The 12,415-nt window shown below is 41.2% G+C and overlaps 1 protein-coding gene across 1 annotated transcript; it reads right to left on the reverse strand.

The window, feature by feature from the left end:
* Positions 1–6,030: 6,030 nt before the first annotated feature.
* On the reverse strand, positions 6,031–8,783 carry LOC104870526. Its single transcript, XM_010636201.1, has 3 exons — positions 8,665–8,783; positions 8,021–8,167; positions 6,031–7,586 (listed from the first exon to the last, which is right to left on the reverse strand). Exons 2-3 carry the CDS (start codon positions 8,135–8,137, stop codon positions 6,879–6,881), a joined length of 825 nt encoding a protein of 274 aa, XP_010634503.1. The 5' UTR covers positions 8,138–8,167; positions 8,665–8,783; the 3' UTR covers positions 6,031–6,878.
* Positions 8,784–12,415: the final 3,632 nt, after the last annotated feature.

Here is a 12,415-nt window from a genome sequence, read left to right on the forward strand (position 1 = left end):
TCTACTACCCTCTCTTACCTGCTCTCTCTGACACTACTCCACCTCCTCATCTTCTTCTTTTCTAATAGGCCCCCTTCTGCTGTCATGTCTTTTCCCCCCTAAACTCCACAAATAAGAGAAAACATATAGTATTTGTCTTTCTGAGACTTTGCCATTAATCTGAAATATCAAAGAAAAATACCCACTGTATTAGTTAGGGTTCTCTAGAGGAAAAGAATCAATATAAGACAAAATATATAATTATACATGCAGACTTATTAGATAGGCTTACAGGATTAGAAGTATGAGTCAAAATGACTGTTCTAGAGAGGATCCACGTGCAGCCAAAAATTAAAGACCTGGAAGCTCACTGTAGAGTCACCAGTGAAAGTCTGTACTGAAAGGCCAGAAAGCCTGCATTGGAAGGCTAAAGAATCTGAGTTGGAAGGTTGATGAACCTGGAGACCAATGTCCAAAGGCAATAGCGAAGATGGGAGCTCCTCCATAAAAGAGAAAACTTTCTTCTTTCCCTTTTCAACCCTCCAGCCTACAAGCCTACTGGGTGGTGCCACCCACAGCTGGGTGAGCCTTCCCCCTAATTTGTTGCCTTACATGTCAATCATCCACAGATGCACCCAAAATTTTACTAATCTGCTAGGAAGTCCTTACACAAGTCAAGGTAACATATCATGATTAACAATCACATCCAGGTAACCTAAATAGGCTATTAAAATAGCTCTCTCTGTCTCTCTCCCTCCCCCTCTCCCTCCCTCCCTCCCTTTCTCCCTCTCCCCCTCTCTCTGTGTATTTTATACTTATAATACAATAAAATTTTGGTTCATCAGTGCTTCTGTTTACATACAAGCAATTCAGTTCACAAACAAACATCTGGCATTGCTTCTGTTTGCAAAATCTGCATTAGGTGAGAAACAGACCACAGCTATCCTTCCCACACAGACACATCATAAAACAAATTAAGTCCACAAACCAAGGTTCCACTAAATTATGTATATTTCATATATTATATATAGTATTCATACAATCCCCAAAGCCAGGTTTTTGCTTTTATTTCAATCAAAATAACAAATTGCAAAAACGGAAAAGCACATATGACAAGTTAGCTATCTTTTCTTACCCTTTTTTTGTATCCTACAGATAAATTTATTCATGTCTTGTGGTAAAGATAGTTATATAAATATACTGTGATGTTTCATGTTCCCATCTAAAGCAATTTAGCTTACATTTACAGGCAGATTAGCATTACACCTCTTGTGTACTCCAAGTAAAGTTGGTTAAAACAGTATAGAACTTGAACTTTTCAAAGCCTTATTTCTTTTATCAACGCTCCTGAATTTATTACTGATTACATTCATTTGCTTTTTGTAGCTGTAAAAAAGTACCTGAGAAATATAGCTTAAGGGAGAAAGGGCCTTTTAGGCTCATGGTCTCAGAGATTACCATCTATGGATTAGATTGTTGGCTCCATTGTCTCTGAGCCTGTGGTAAAACAGAAATAGCGTGAGTGAAGGGCATGTCGGGTGTAAACTGTTCACTTATGGCATCTAGGAATGGGGGGGATTCATGACCCCATCACCCACTCCCTTCAATTAGGGCTCATTTCCTATATTTCCATGAATCATCAGTGAATTAACATGAATGAATGCACTCATGAATTTAGCCCTCATGATCTCATCACTTTTCAAAAAGTTCATCAGCTGTCAACCAAGCCCCCTGCAGAAGGCCTTCAGGGGTTATCTTAGATTTGAACATAACAATAATGAAGTTCACCAATGCCATTCCTGCCCAAATCTGCCAGTTTGTATATAATATGGTTTCGTGGGTATTCAAACATTTTTAATAATGCTTTGTAGCATCTTGACACAAGACCAACTATACAGACCACACCAGAGCACCACAGCCGAGATATCTGTTACACTTGAAATAAACATCAAAAAATGTAAAATAATGGCACTCATTGTTGGTTTTGAAATCACACTTAGTTTTCCTCAAAAATATTTTATCTGTATAAAGTTTAATATTTTTGAATTGCATTGACATAATTTTTTAAATTTTTTAAAGTTTTAATTTCTAACATGGGCAAAATATTGGTGGATGAAACCCACATGAAAAAAAGTGCTTTGGAGAACTCCAAAGGTTTGAAAATTTGTGGTTTGTTTGTTTGTTTGTTTTTAATTTGTGGTTCAAGGGGATGTATAAATCAAAGTTGTTCTCGTCTTTGTCTTTACACAGAATTAAATGATGAATTCATCAGCTTTATCTTGTAGAAACTTGATTTTAGATTTTGTTGGACAGGTCTTCTTCAATTTAACCTAATCTCAGGACCAGCCGGGCATGGTGGCACATGTTTGTAATCCCAGTGCTTGGGAGGCTGAGGCAGGAGGATCACCAAAAGTTAGAGGCCAGCCTAGGCTACATAGTGAGTTCAAGGACAGCCTGAACTGTATAGCCAGACCCTATTTCAGAATAAAAAAAATCCTAAGGCTTGATCTTTATTTTTAAGGGTGGTCCTTCTGGATTTTCACTGGAAGTCTAAACCATTCACTGAGTTCTTCTAACTTAACAGAAGTTGACCTCCAAACTTGGTCTTCCAGAACTGATCAGCTGGTGAGATCTCTGCGAGCTCTTTTTTCAGCCAACTCAACTCTGTTTTGCCCTACTGGTTTCACTCTGCGTGCACAGCTCATGGGTCAATTAAAGATTTGAGAGGAGTTTATATGCAGACACAGGCTCTATCTCCCCTCATAACCCACTTAATTCCCAGCCTTTCACACCCCAACCACTACCTCCATTCTCATTCAGTACTATCTGCCTATCTTCTATATCTTTTGCTTGAGTTCTGTGCCTGGAATACTGAGATAATACAGATTCTTCATATGAAGATGAAAAGGTAACTTAAGTGCAGAATTCACCCACTGTGCTTCCATTCTTTCAGGATCAGAGCTCTGCAAATCTTTGCCTGCTTTTGGTGGCATGCCAGTGAATTCAAACAACTTTTTTCTGTATTTTGTCCAGAACTTTAGTAGACATCAGCGAAAGGTTAGGATGTGAGGCACTCTGCTATTCAAGGGAATGGAATTCCTGTCTCTTCCCACTTTTAAACTAAGATTAGCAAAGCAACATCCTCCTCCTCAGGGAGATAAGAAAGCCAATATTAGGTCCTTGCATGTCTTTCCCACCCTGTGCAGTGTGCTATAAACTATTTCACTACAGCCTGCACAGAGATGCAGACTTATCATCTTACCTAGATGGATGTTTGTTTTTACTGCTCTCAATCAAATCCAGAGCCTCACATGTCAGGCAAGCACTCTACCGCCAAACCACATGGGTGGTTTACATGTTGGGCTAAAGTCCATCGAACATCATTGTCTCTCATTCTACATCATGGCCCTTGGTAGGTGTTCATCTATCCAGTTTGGGCCCACACTTAGATTTTGTGATTGGTTCACGTGCTTACAAATACTTTTTGTATACTTAATATTTTTTATCATATTGCTTCATTGTGGACTTATGGTTCCAGTTGAAATTAACCATTATCAAACATTTGACACTCAATTTGTTGGCACTTGAGCTATTTTAAGAATTCCTTTTGTCTATTTCTTTTTTTTATTCAAAAATTTGTATTGGTACATATTTATAGTACATAATGATTACATCCATCATCGGAAGTTTGTACATGCACATGACATTTCTTAATTTTTTTAATCCTCTCCCCTCTCTTCCCTCCCTGCATCCCTTTGGATATAGATAGGTAGATAGATAGTTGCACATTCTTGATAGAGACTTGGTGCTTGTACACAGCACTTCACAATTTCTCCACTTTTTATTTTTTAAAATCTAATTTCTTTCTCCTCTCCCACCCCTCCCTCTCTTGGTTCCTTTTCCATATGCTAAAAGTCCATCTCATAATTTCCTATTGTCTGTCTTTTATTTTGCACTTCATATATATATCGGTCTTCTCATATAAGATAAACAATGCAGTATTTAAGCTTGAGTTGTCTGATTTACTTCACTTATCATTATGACCTCAAGGTGCACCCATTTTCCTACAAATCACTCATTTATCCTTCTTTGTGGCAGGGTATTGTCAGCCTTTTCTTCAGGTTAACTTATTTATTCTTTCAACTTGTTTTACTCTTACTGAAGTAAAATTTCTTACAATAAAATGCACCTAAAGTGTACAGTTAGATGGATTTGGAAAAAATGTATACAGCCCACATTTCTATAAAGATATAAAATATTTTAACATTCCAGAAAGTTCCTCTTGTGCACTTTTCCAACCAATCCCTCCTACCAGACACATCATTGTACTGATTGCTGTTATGATAAACTTAGTTTTGTCTATTCTCAAATTTCATATAAATAGAATCATGCAATATTTGTTCTTTTGAGTTTGACTCCTTTTCATTCAGGGTAATGATTTTTAACTTCATCTATGTTGCACATATCAGTAGTTCATTTACTTTTATTGCTGGGTACTATTGTCATATCAGTTTAGCCATTCTTTTGGGCTATTTCCAGTGAAAATAAATAAATATATATATATATGTATATATATATATATATGTATATATATATGTATATATAAAACTTTGAATAATATATATATTTCTTTGAATTTGAATTTGAATAAATATCTAGCAGTGGAATTATTGGGGCTTTGGGAGGTTGTATGTTTAACTTTATAACAAACTACCAGTTTTGCAAGTAGATGCTTCACTTTTCACTCCTAGCAGACTATAAAAGCACCAAGTGCTCAACTCCTATCAATACTTAGTATTATCAGTCATTATAATTTTAAGCATTCTAACCATATATTGTGATTTTCATTTTCATTTCTGATAACCCAAGATGTTGAGTACTTTTTCATGGGCTTTAGGCCATTTATATATCTTCTTTCTAAACTGTCTGATTAGGTCTTTTTTGTCCTTTTTTTTCTATATTTTTTTTATTATTGGCAGAGGTCTTTAACAAAAAAAAATGAAATTATCATGTCAAAGAGCTAGCTGCACTCCCATGTTTATTGCAGCATTATTCACAACAGCCAAGGTATACAATCCACTAAGTGTCTCTGTTAGTCAGATTCCCCACCGCAAGTTGGAAGAAAATGCCTGCAGTACACAACTTAAAGGAGGAATGGTTTATCTGGCTCATGATTTCAGAGATTTCAGTCCACCTTTTGCTGGTTCCAAGACAAGAACACCTGTAGAAGGGCATGGTGGAGCAGAACTGGGTGGGAAGCAGAACACAGGAGAAGAGTGCCAGCAAGAGCTATACCCTCCAAAGGCACACTACCAGTGACCCAAATCCAACAGGGCCCCACTTCCTAACAGCACATCCAACTATGAACTCATGAATGGATATAAGTCCATGTTGAGTATAGAGGCCCCTTGGCCTCTCCAGAAGTCTACCAGTCCAATCAAGTTGACAATTAAGATTAACCAGCATAATGTCCATCAACAAATGAATATCTTTATTTTCTAAAATATTACCAGGCACCTAGGAAAACATTCTTGCCTTATTTCAGTAGCAAGATAACTAAATTCCCTGAACACATAGATGTCGCGAACCGGCGACGCAGAGCACTGTCCAGCAGTGCCTCAAACCTGAAAGAGCAGCGGGGCGGAGATGGGGCAGAGAGAAAGGAAGGACGCCAAGACAAGAGTCTGATCAAGGCGACGTTTATTGCAGGCAGGCATCAGCCTTTTAAAGGAAAAGACCGAACTATTATGGGCTAGGATTACCATAGTAACCTCAACACCTGCTCCATGGGAACGAGGATTCACACGGGCAAGAGAAAGCAGGCTCAAGAAAAACAAATTAACAACACTTACAACTAATATTCATGATTCCCACAATAGGTGGAGGAACTTAACAAAATGGAGTTACAACACCTGACTCCTATAGATAACATCAGATCTTTAACAGGAAGCACCTGACTCCTACAGATCTTTGGCTGTCCGAGTTTCTCCCGTGCAGGGGCAAAACAAGTTTAACACGTGCAGTCCTTAAAAAGGAACAAATGTTGTCTTTCAAAAAGCCAGTGGGCCATGGCTGGCTTCCCACACATAGAACCATCTATTGTCTAAGAAATCCGGTCTGCTTCTTATGGAGCACATAATCATTCTTATTTAACCTGTGCTAGACCCCAAGGCAGGAAGAACCAGGCCCACCCTTCTCTATGTGGTTAGTTCCAGCCATGGTTGTCGCGAGCCATGACGTCAGGGACCTGCCAGCAAGCCCCCAAACCTGAGAGCACACGGTCAGAAAACAGGCACACAATTTACGAGCAGAGGTGTGGGCAGCACCAAAGCTGAAAGCTTTATTGAGACAGCCTACTATATATTTCTTAGCAGAATAAACAACAGAAGTGGAGCAATTCTTTACCATATATGGACATACAGCAGAATATTAGCTCATGTGATTTACCAGAAACAGACTTCTGGAAGAGAAACGAAACTTCACAAGGTCAAAGCACAAACATCTTCACAAGGTCAGATCACAGCAACATGGCTGCGCCTAGGCAATTAGCTGACTCATCATGGCTTCCCATATTTCCCCCATTTGTCTTAGTAAATGATAGAGCATCAGGGGTACCAGCAAAGTGGTTCCAGGTTCAACTCTAACTGTGTCCCATGTCCAGGCAGGCTCAACGTAATAATTCATCATAATTCCCTAATTCCCCATAGCTCTGTGATGGCATGAAGAACGCTAGTTGGTCATCATACATCAGCCAAAGAACCTCTGTCTTAGGTGGCAGAAGTCTTCTATCTCCTTACCCATCATCAGTCGCAGGGCTTATGTCCCAATACAACCTGTCTTAGGTTGGTAGACAGAAGCGTCCGTCCTTACCCATCACTGAGTATCCCAAGGCGGGGAATTTAGGCACGTCGAGCCTGAGCCAAATAAATGGCCACACGTGTTGTATCATCATCCAAAGAAGCCTGTACAGCCATAGCCAAACGCTCATATTTAAACTGGGAACACATCCAATATCGGTACATGCAGTAACCCAAAATACATAACCCAATCATAACAGCAATAGCAATGAGCCATATGACAATCCAAGAAGGTGAAAACATCTTTTTCAAATTTTCCCAAATTTCTGTAAGAAAATCGAAATCAAGCCGAATAGGATTAGCATGAACACCAGATAAGACCTCAATGTCCAAAGACAACCGATTAGTTGCATTCAGAAATGTCCGATTCCAAGACCCTCGCAATAATGACGAGAGCCGTCTAACTTCCTCAGAATGGTTTTTGACAGGAAAGGGAGTAAGGCAGAGTTGTTGAAATCTAGGATCACAGTCCAAACGGGTGTGCAACCATAATCCTTCAACTTCCTCATGTAATAAGTCCATTTGTTGCTGAAGTATGGCCAGACCAGTTCCAATGTGAGGGTTAATGCATTGTTGGGTTCGCAGAGCCGTAGTTGTAGTGTTCTGAAGATCATTGATGGTGGCTGCATTCTGTAAAGTTCCTGTTAATGCCACTGCAGAGGTGATGGCAGACACCAAGGCTATGATGCCAGCGATGATGTCCACCACCACGGCTCCTGCCACTCTTTTTCTGCGAGAAGGGGGAGAGATCTGTGCCCAAACAACAGCAGAGAAATGGTTAGAAATATTCAAAGGCATCCATACCTGAACGGGAATATGTAGGACTGCCATAGATGTCAGGTTATCCTTAGTTGGAAACCAGCATTGACCAAGAAAACAGTATTCTTGAGAGCAATTGGGTAACCATGAATTCTTAGTCCATAACAGCAATATGAAGGGTGCTCTAACACATATTCCGGAAGCTGAAAAGGCAACGGATTTCAAATATTCGGGAACAACAGGATTGGAATTTACAGGACAATTATCATTATTGGACCCAGATCCTTCTAAACCGGAAAGGTCAATAGAATACCCGGTAGAACAATTATACCAAGTCATATTGGAGGGAAAAAGAAAGTAAAAGGGTCTAAATGAGGTACAAGCATATGGGCCACAAAGGTGGCTCATGCCAAAAACATTTTCACCTTTAGTTGGCTCGGGAAAACCGTAAATTCCAAAATTCTTTGTGAAATTGTAGGAATAAGCAACTTGGGGATAACATTGTTCCCATGGTAGGAGTGTCTGTTGGTCTCGATCTTCATAACGACATTCCACTCCCAAGGGACGAGAACCTGGGTATGGCAGGGGGTGAAAATTACTATCGAATGTTGCATCAAAGCGAGGACCAGAAATATTCCAGGTTGTCTGATACCAATGAAATCGCAACTGATTAAGGTTTTTGGCAAAAAGGTGTGAAAAATGAGAACGAGAACGAACTGAGTGATTCTCGGTTAAAGGTAGACAAGTAGTGTTGCTCACATCATTGTTGAAGGTAAAGCAAATGGTATCTAAAGGAAGATCAAAGGAAGCATTAATGGGAGCAGAAACTTCATAATGTTGCCAAGGAAGGCCTAGGCTGCTATTGGTAGTGAAAAACTGTGGAAACAGGGGGGCTTCCTGGCTTACTCCTTGTGGTCGAGGAAAAAAGGGAACGGAGGCCCAAAAGACCTCAGCTGACAGTAGGGGGGCGAATGCCCCAAGGAGAAGAATAACAATACTCATTATTTCAAGAGAGCAAGCAGGGAAGCAAAAAAAGGAAATCTATGCTTAAGAAGAAGCTAGCACTTACCACCAAAATAAAAGAAGACCCAAGATCCTTTCCAAACAACAAAACCAACACATAGACAAATAAAATTTCCAAACAACAGATTAACCCTATCCCCAGGCTTTGAAGAGACAGCACAAACAAGCCTGTACACAGCATCACTTATTCCATATAATCTTCAACTTCAAGGGATCTTGCGGTGTGAGTGAAACTCGCCAGCGTCCTTCAGAAGCTCCTCGGGGAGATGCAGGTTGAGTGACTCTCTCCGGTACCCACACAGGTCGTTGGTGCTCCTGTGAAAACACACATAAATACCCTCTTCCCCACCCCAGAACAGGGTCGGGATCTTTCCAATCTCCAGTATTTAAGTCCTTCCACATAACGTGTGGTTTAGTGGTCTTTTGGGCCCCCCAATGGAGCTCTGCTCGGGTATGTCCTTCTTCATTGACAGTTAGGAAATTAAGCACAAAGAGTGTGTGTTGTAACCGAGTCTTGATGCCATAAGAACCTGAGATAGGATTAGCCTCTAATTTTCTGAGATGGGTTTTAATAGTAGAATGGGCCCTTTCTACTATAGCTTGGCCCTGTGGATTATAGGGAATACCTGTTGAATGGGCAATGCCTAATGAGGTGACAAAAGACTTGAATGACCTGCTCGTATACACAGGCCCATTATCGGTCTTGATCGCTCGTGGTTGACCCATATAGGCCATGGCATGTAGCATATGGTGAATAACATCCTTGGTGGCTTCTCCAGTACTATAAATTGCTGCGATCATCCCCGAAAAGGTGTCCATAGAGACATGCAAATATTTATTTCTTCTTAAGGCATTGCAATGAGTGACATCCATTTGCCATAACTCATTTGGTGCTAGTCCCCCTGGATTGACTCCTAAGGTGGGGACAGGAATTTGTGTCACGCACGCAGGGCAATTCTTGACTATTTGTCTAGCCTGTTCCCAAGTGATATGGAACATTTTTCAGAGGACATGAGCATTGACATGATGACAGCCATGGAAGGTTTGCGCCCGTTTTATGGAGTGCTCAAGGCTGACAGGAAAACAGCAGGTTAAAAGATCTGCTGTAGCATGCCTTCACTCAGGCCACCGGGCATGCCTGAATGGGCTCTAACATGATGTATGGAGAATGGTTCTGCTCTGGTTCGAATGGCATTTTGAATTGCTTCAAACAGGTTGAGGAGGTCCCCTTTCGCTTTTATGTGCCCTGTCGTTTCCAATCTGGGAACAGCATTAACAACATAATGACTATCAGAAAAAACATTTATTGGTTCCCTATAGGTGACCAGAGCCAACAAGACTGCTGTAAGCTCTACTAATTGAGCAGATTTATACGGCGTAGCTATAGTTTTCTCTCCCTTAAGGTCCACCATAGAGGCAAGGCCAGAACTGGACCCATCTGTGAAAACTTGTCCCCTGGGGAATTAATTTGAAGTGGGTCTTAACGGGGAAAATAAACCCGTGCGTGGCTGCGAATTGAATTAGCCTATCCTTAGGTGGGTGATTATCAATAGACCCCTGATAACTTAAGAAGGTTAATAACCATGTAGTATCTAATTGCTCTAAAAGATTTCTTTGATGGTGGTCATAAGGCACTATAATTCTGTCAGGTTCTTTGCCAAAAATAGCTACCGAAGTTTTTCTACCTATTTGCACTAATTGTGCCACAGATTCATAATAAGGCTTAATCACCTTAGAATGCGAGTGTGGTAGGTGCAGCCAAAAAAAGGGTTTAGTTTGATATAGCACTCCGGTTGGCCAACACGAAGAGGCACAGATAACTAATAGCAAGGGCAAAACCGGTTGAAAATAGGAAATGCATTGTTGGGACATAGCTGTCTCTACTTCTCTTAAAGCATTGATGGCTTCTTTACTGAGCTGTCTGGGAGAGGATGGGTCAGAATCCCCTTCCAACAAAGAGAAGAGGGGGCTTAATTGTTGCGTGGTCAGCTTTAAATAGGGACGCAACCAATTTATGTCTCCTAACAATCGCTGAAAATCTTGTAATGTTGTCAGCCTTATTACATCAATTTTTATCTGCTTAGTCATAACTGAATAGTGCCCTAGAGCGAAGCCCAAATATATTATAGGTCTAGTCGATTGAACTTTTTCTGGTGCTATTTGCAAGCCATGCCTTGCAAATGCTGCACTTAATTGCTGATAGGCTTGCAAGACCAGTGCATTATTAGCTCCGGCTATCAGAACATCATCCATATAATGATACACAAGAATAGAAGTAGGGAGAGTAGCCCCTTCAATTATCTTAAAGACAAAATATTGGCACAATGTAGGGCTATTAGCCATACCTTGAGGCAAAACTTTCCATTGATATCGCTTAGAGGGGATAGCATGATTTATGGCCGGAACAATAAAGGCAAATTTTTCCCGATCATTAGGATGTAGTGGGATACTAAAAAAGCAATCTTTCAAATCTAAAACAACAATATAATAATCTTGAGGAATAGCTACTGGAGAAGGGAGACCTGGTTGCAATGTCCCCATGATTGACATCCGGGCATTGACGGCTCGGAGATCTTGTAGAAGTCTCCATTTACCAGACTTCTTTATCACAAAAATAGGGGTATTCCATGGGGAGAAAGATTCTTCTATATGCCCCGCCATAAGCTGTTCCTGCACTAACAGAATGGCAGCCTTGAGCTTTTCTCGAGATAAGGGCCATTGCTCTACCCATACCAGTGGGCCTTCAGTCCACTGAATGGCAGGAATATGGGGTGCAGTCGAGTCAATGGCCCCTAGAAAGGGTGTCCCAAGCCTACACGAGGGGGACGAGGGACAGGTTCGACCACAGGTTGTAATCTAGATTTTTTACCTAATCCTTGTCCAGTAAAACCTTGTTTGAGCATTATGTTGGAAACTACTTCATTAGGACTACAAATAAACGCTCCGAGCCCTTCAAGGATGTCCCTTCCCCACAAATTTACTGGTAATTCTGCAACAATATAGGGACAGAAGGTTCCGGAGAATCCCTCATTTTCCCATTTGAGCTCTTTTGCGCTTCGGAGGGGAGAGTTGGTCGTCCCTAGACCCTGCAGGGTGATCACAGTATTGTCAGTGGGCCATTTTTTCGGCCAATGCTGGGCCGCTATAACAGACACATCAGCGCCAGTGTCAAGTAAGCCCCTGAACGTTTTTCCCTCAATTTTTAAATGCATTTCAGGTTTTTTAGCTGTAATTTGTTTTAGCCAATAAACATCAGAGGAGCCACACCCTTCAGTGCCCCGAAATGGCTTGACTGCAGGGTTAGTAACTTTCAGCCGGAGGAGCAAAAGTTGAGCGATGCGTTCTCCCGCAGGAATGGCTACAACCCCTGATGTGGCAGTGGCCATAATGTGAATCTCCCCAGTGAAATCATTATCCACTATTCCAGGATGCACTTGTAATCCCTTTAAGGTCCAGCCACTTCTACCCAAGATTAATCCTATGGTTCTGGGGGGAGGGGGTCCATGGACTCCCGTACTGAGTCGCTGTGGTCCCATGGCAGGCGTTAGGACCACATAACTCTGTACTGCTAAATCTAGTCCTCCGCTTCCTCTGGTGGCTCTCCAGAGACTTGCAATGTCTCTCCGAGAGTTTGGGCTGTGACCAGCTGAGGAACAAACTGCTGGAGTGGATAGAGTTTCCTCGTATTTGTTCGCTGAGGGCCCCGAGGAACTGGGCCCGTAGACATGTTTTTTGAACCTGAACTGGGTCCTAGGAAATTTCCATCTTTATCATAAAGAGAATGGCACTCCTGGGAG

The sequence above is a fragment of the Fukomys damarensis genome, unplaced genomic scaffold (assembly GCF_012274545.1).
Source record: "Fukomys damarensis isolate Sample0158 unplaced genomic scaffold, DMR_v1.0_HiC HiC_scaffold_39, whole genome shotgun sequence".
Classification (NCBI taxonomy): Eukaryota; Metazoa; Chordata; class Mammalia; order Rodentia; family Bathyergidae; genus Fukomys; species Fukomys damarensis.

What these genes read in the sequence shown, in the direction of transcription:
- LOC104870526 (XM_010636201.1), bottom strand. Translation starts at nt 8,137, where the DNA reads ATGAAGATCGAGACCAACAGACACTCCTACCATGGGAACAATGTTATC. An exon ending in TTTTCCCGAGCCAACTAAAG is followed by an intron (nt 7,587 to 8,020) that starts GTGAAAATGTTT and finishes GTTTGGGCACAG; the next exon opens with ATCTCTCCCCCTTCTCGCAG.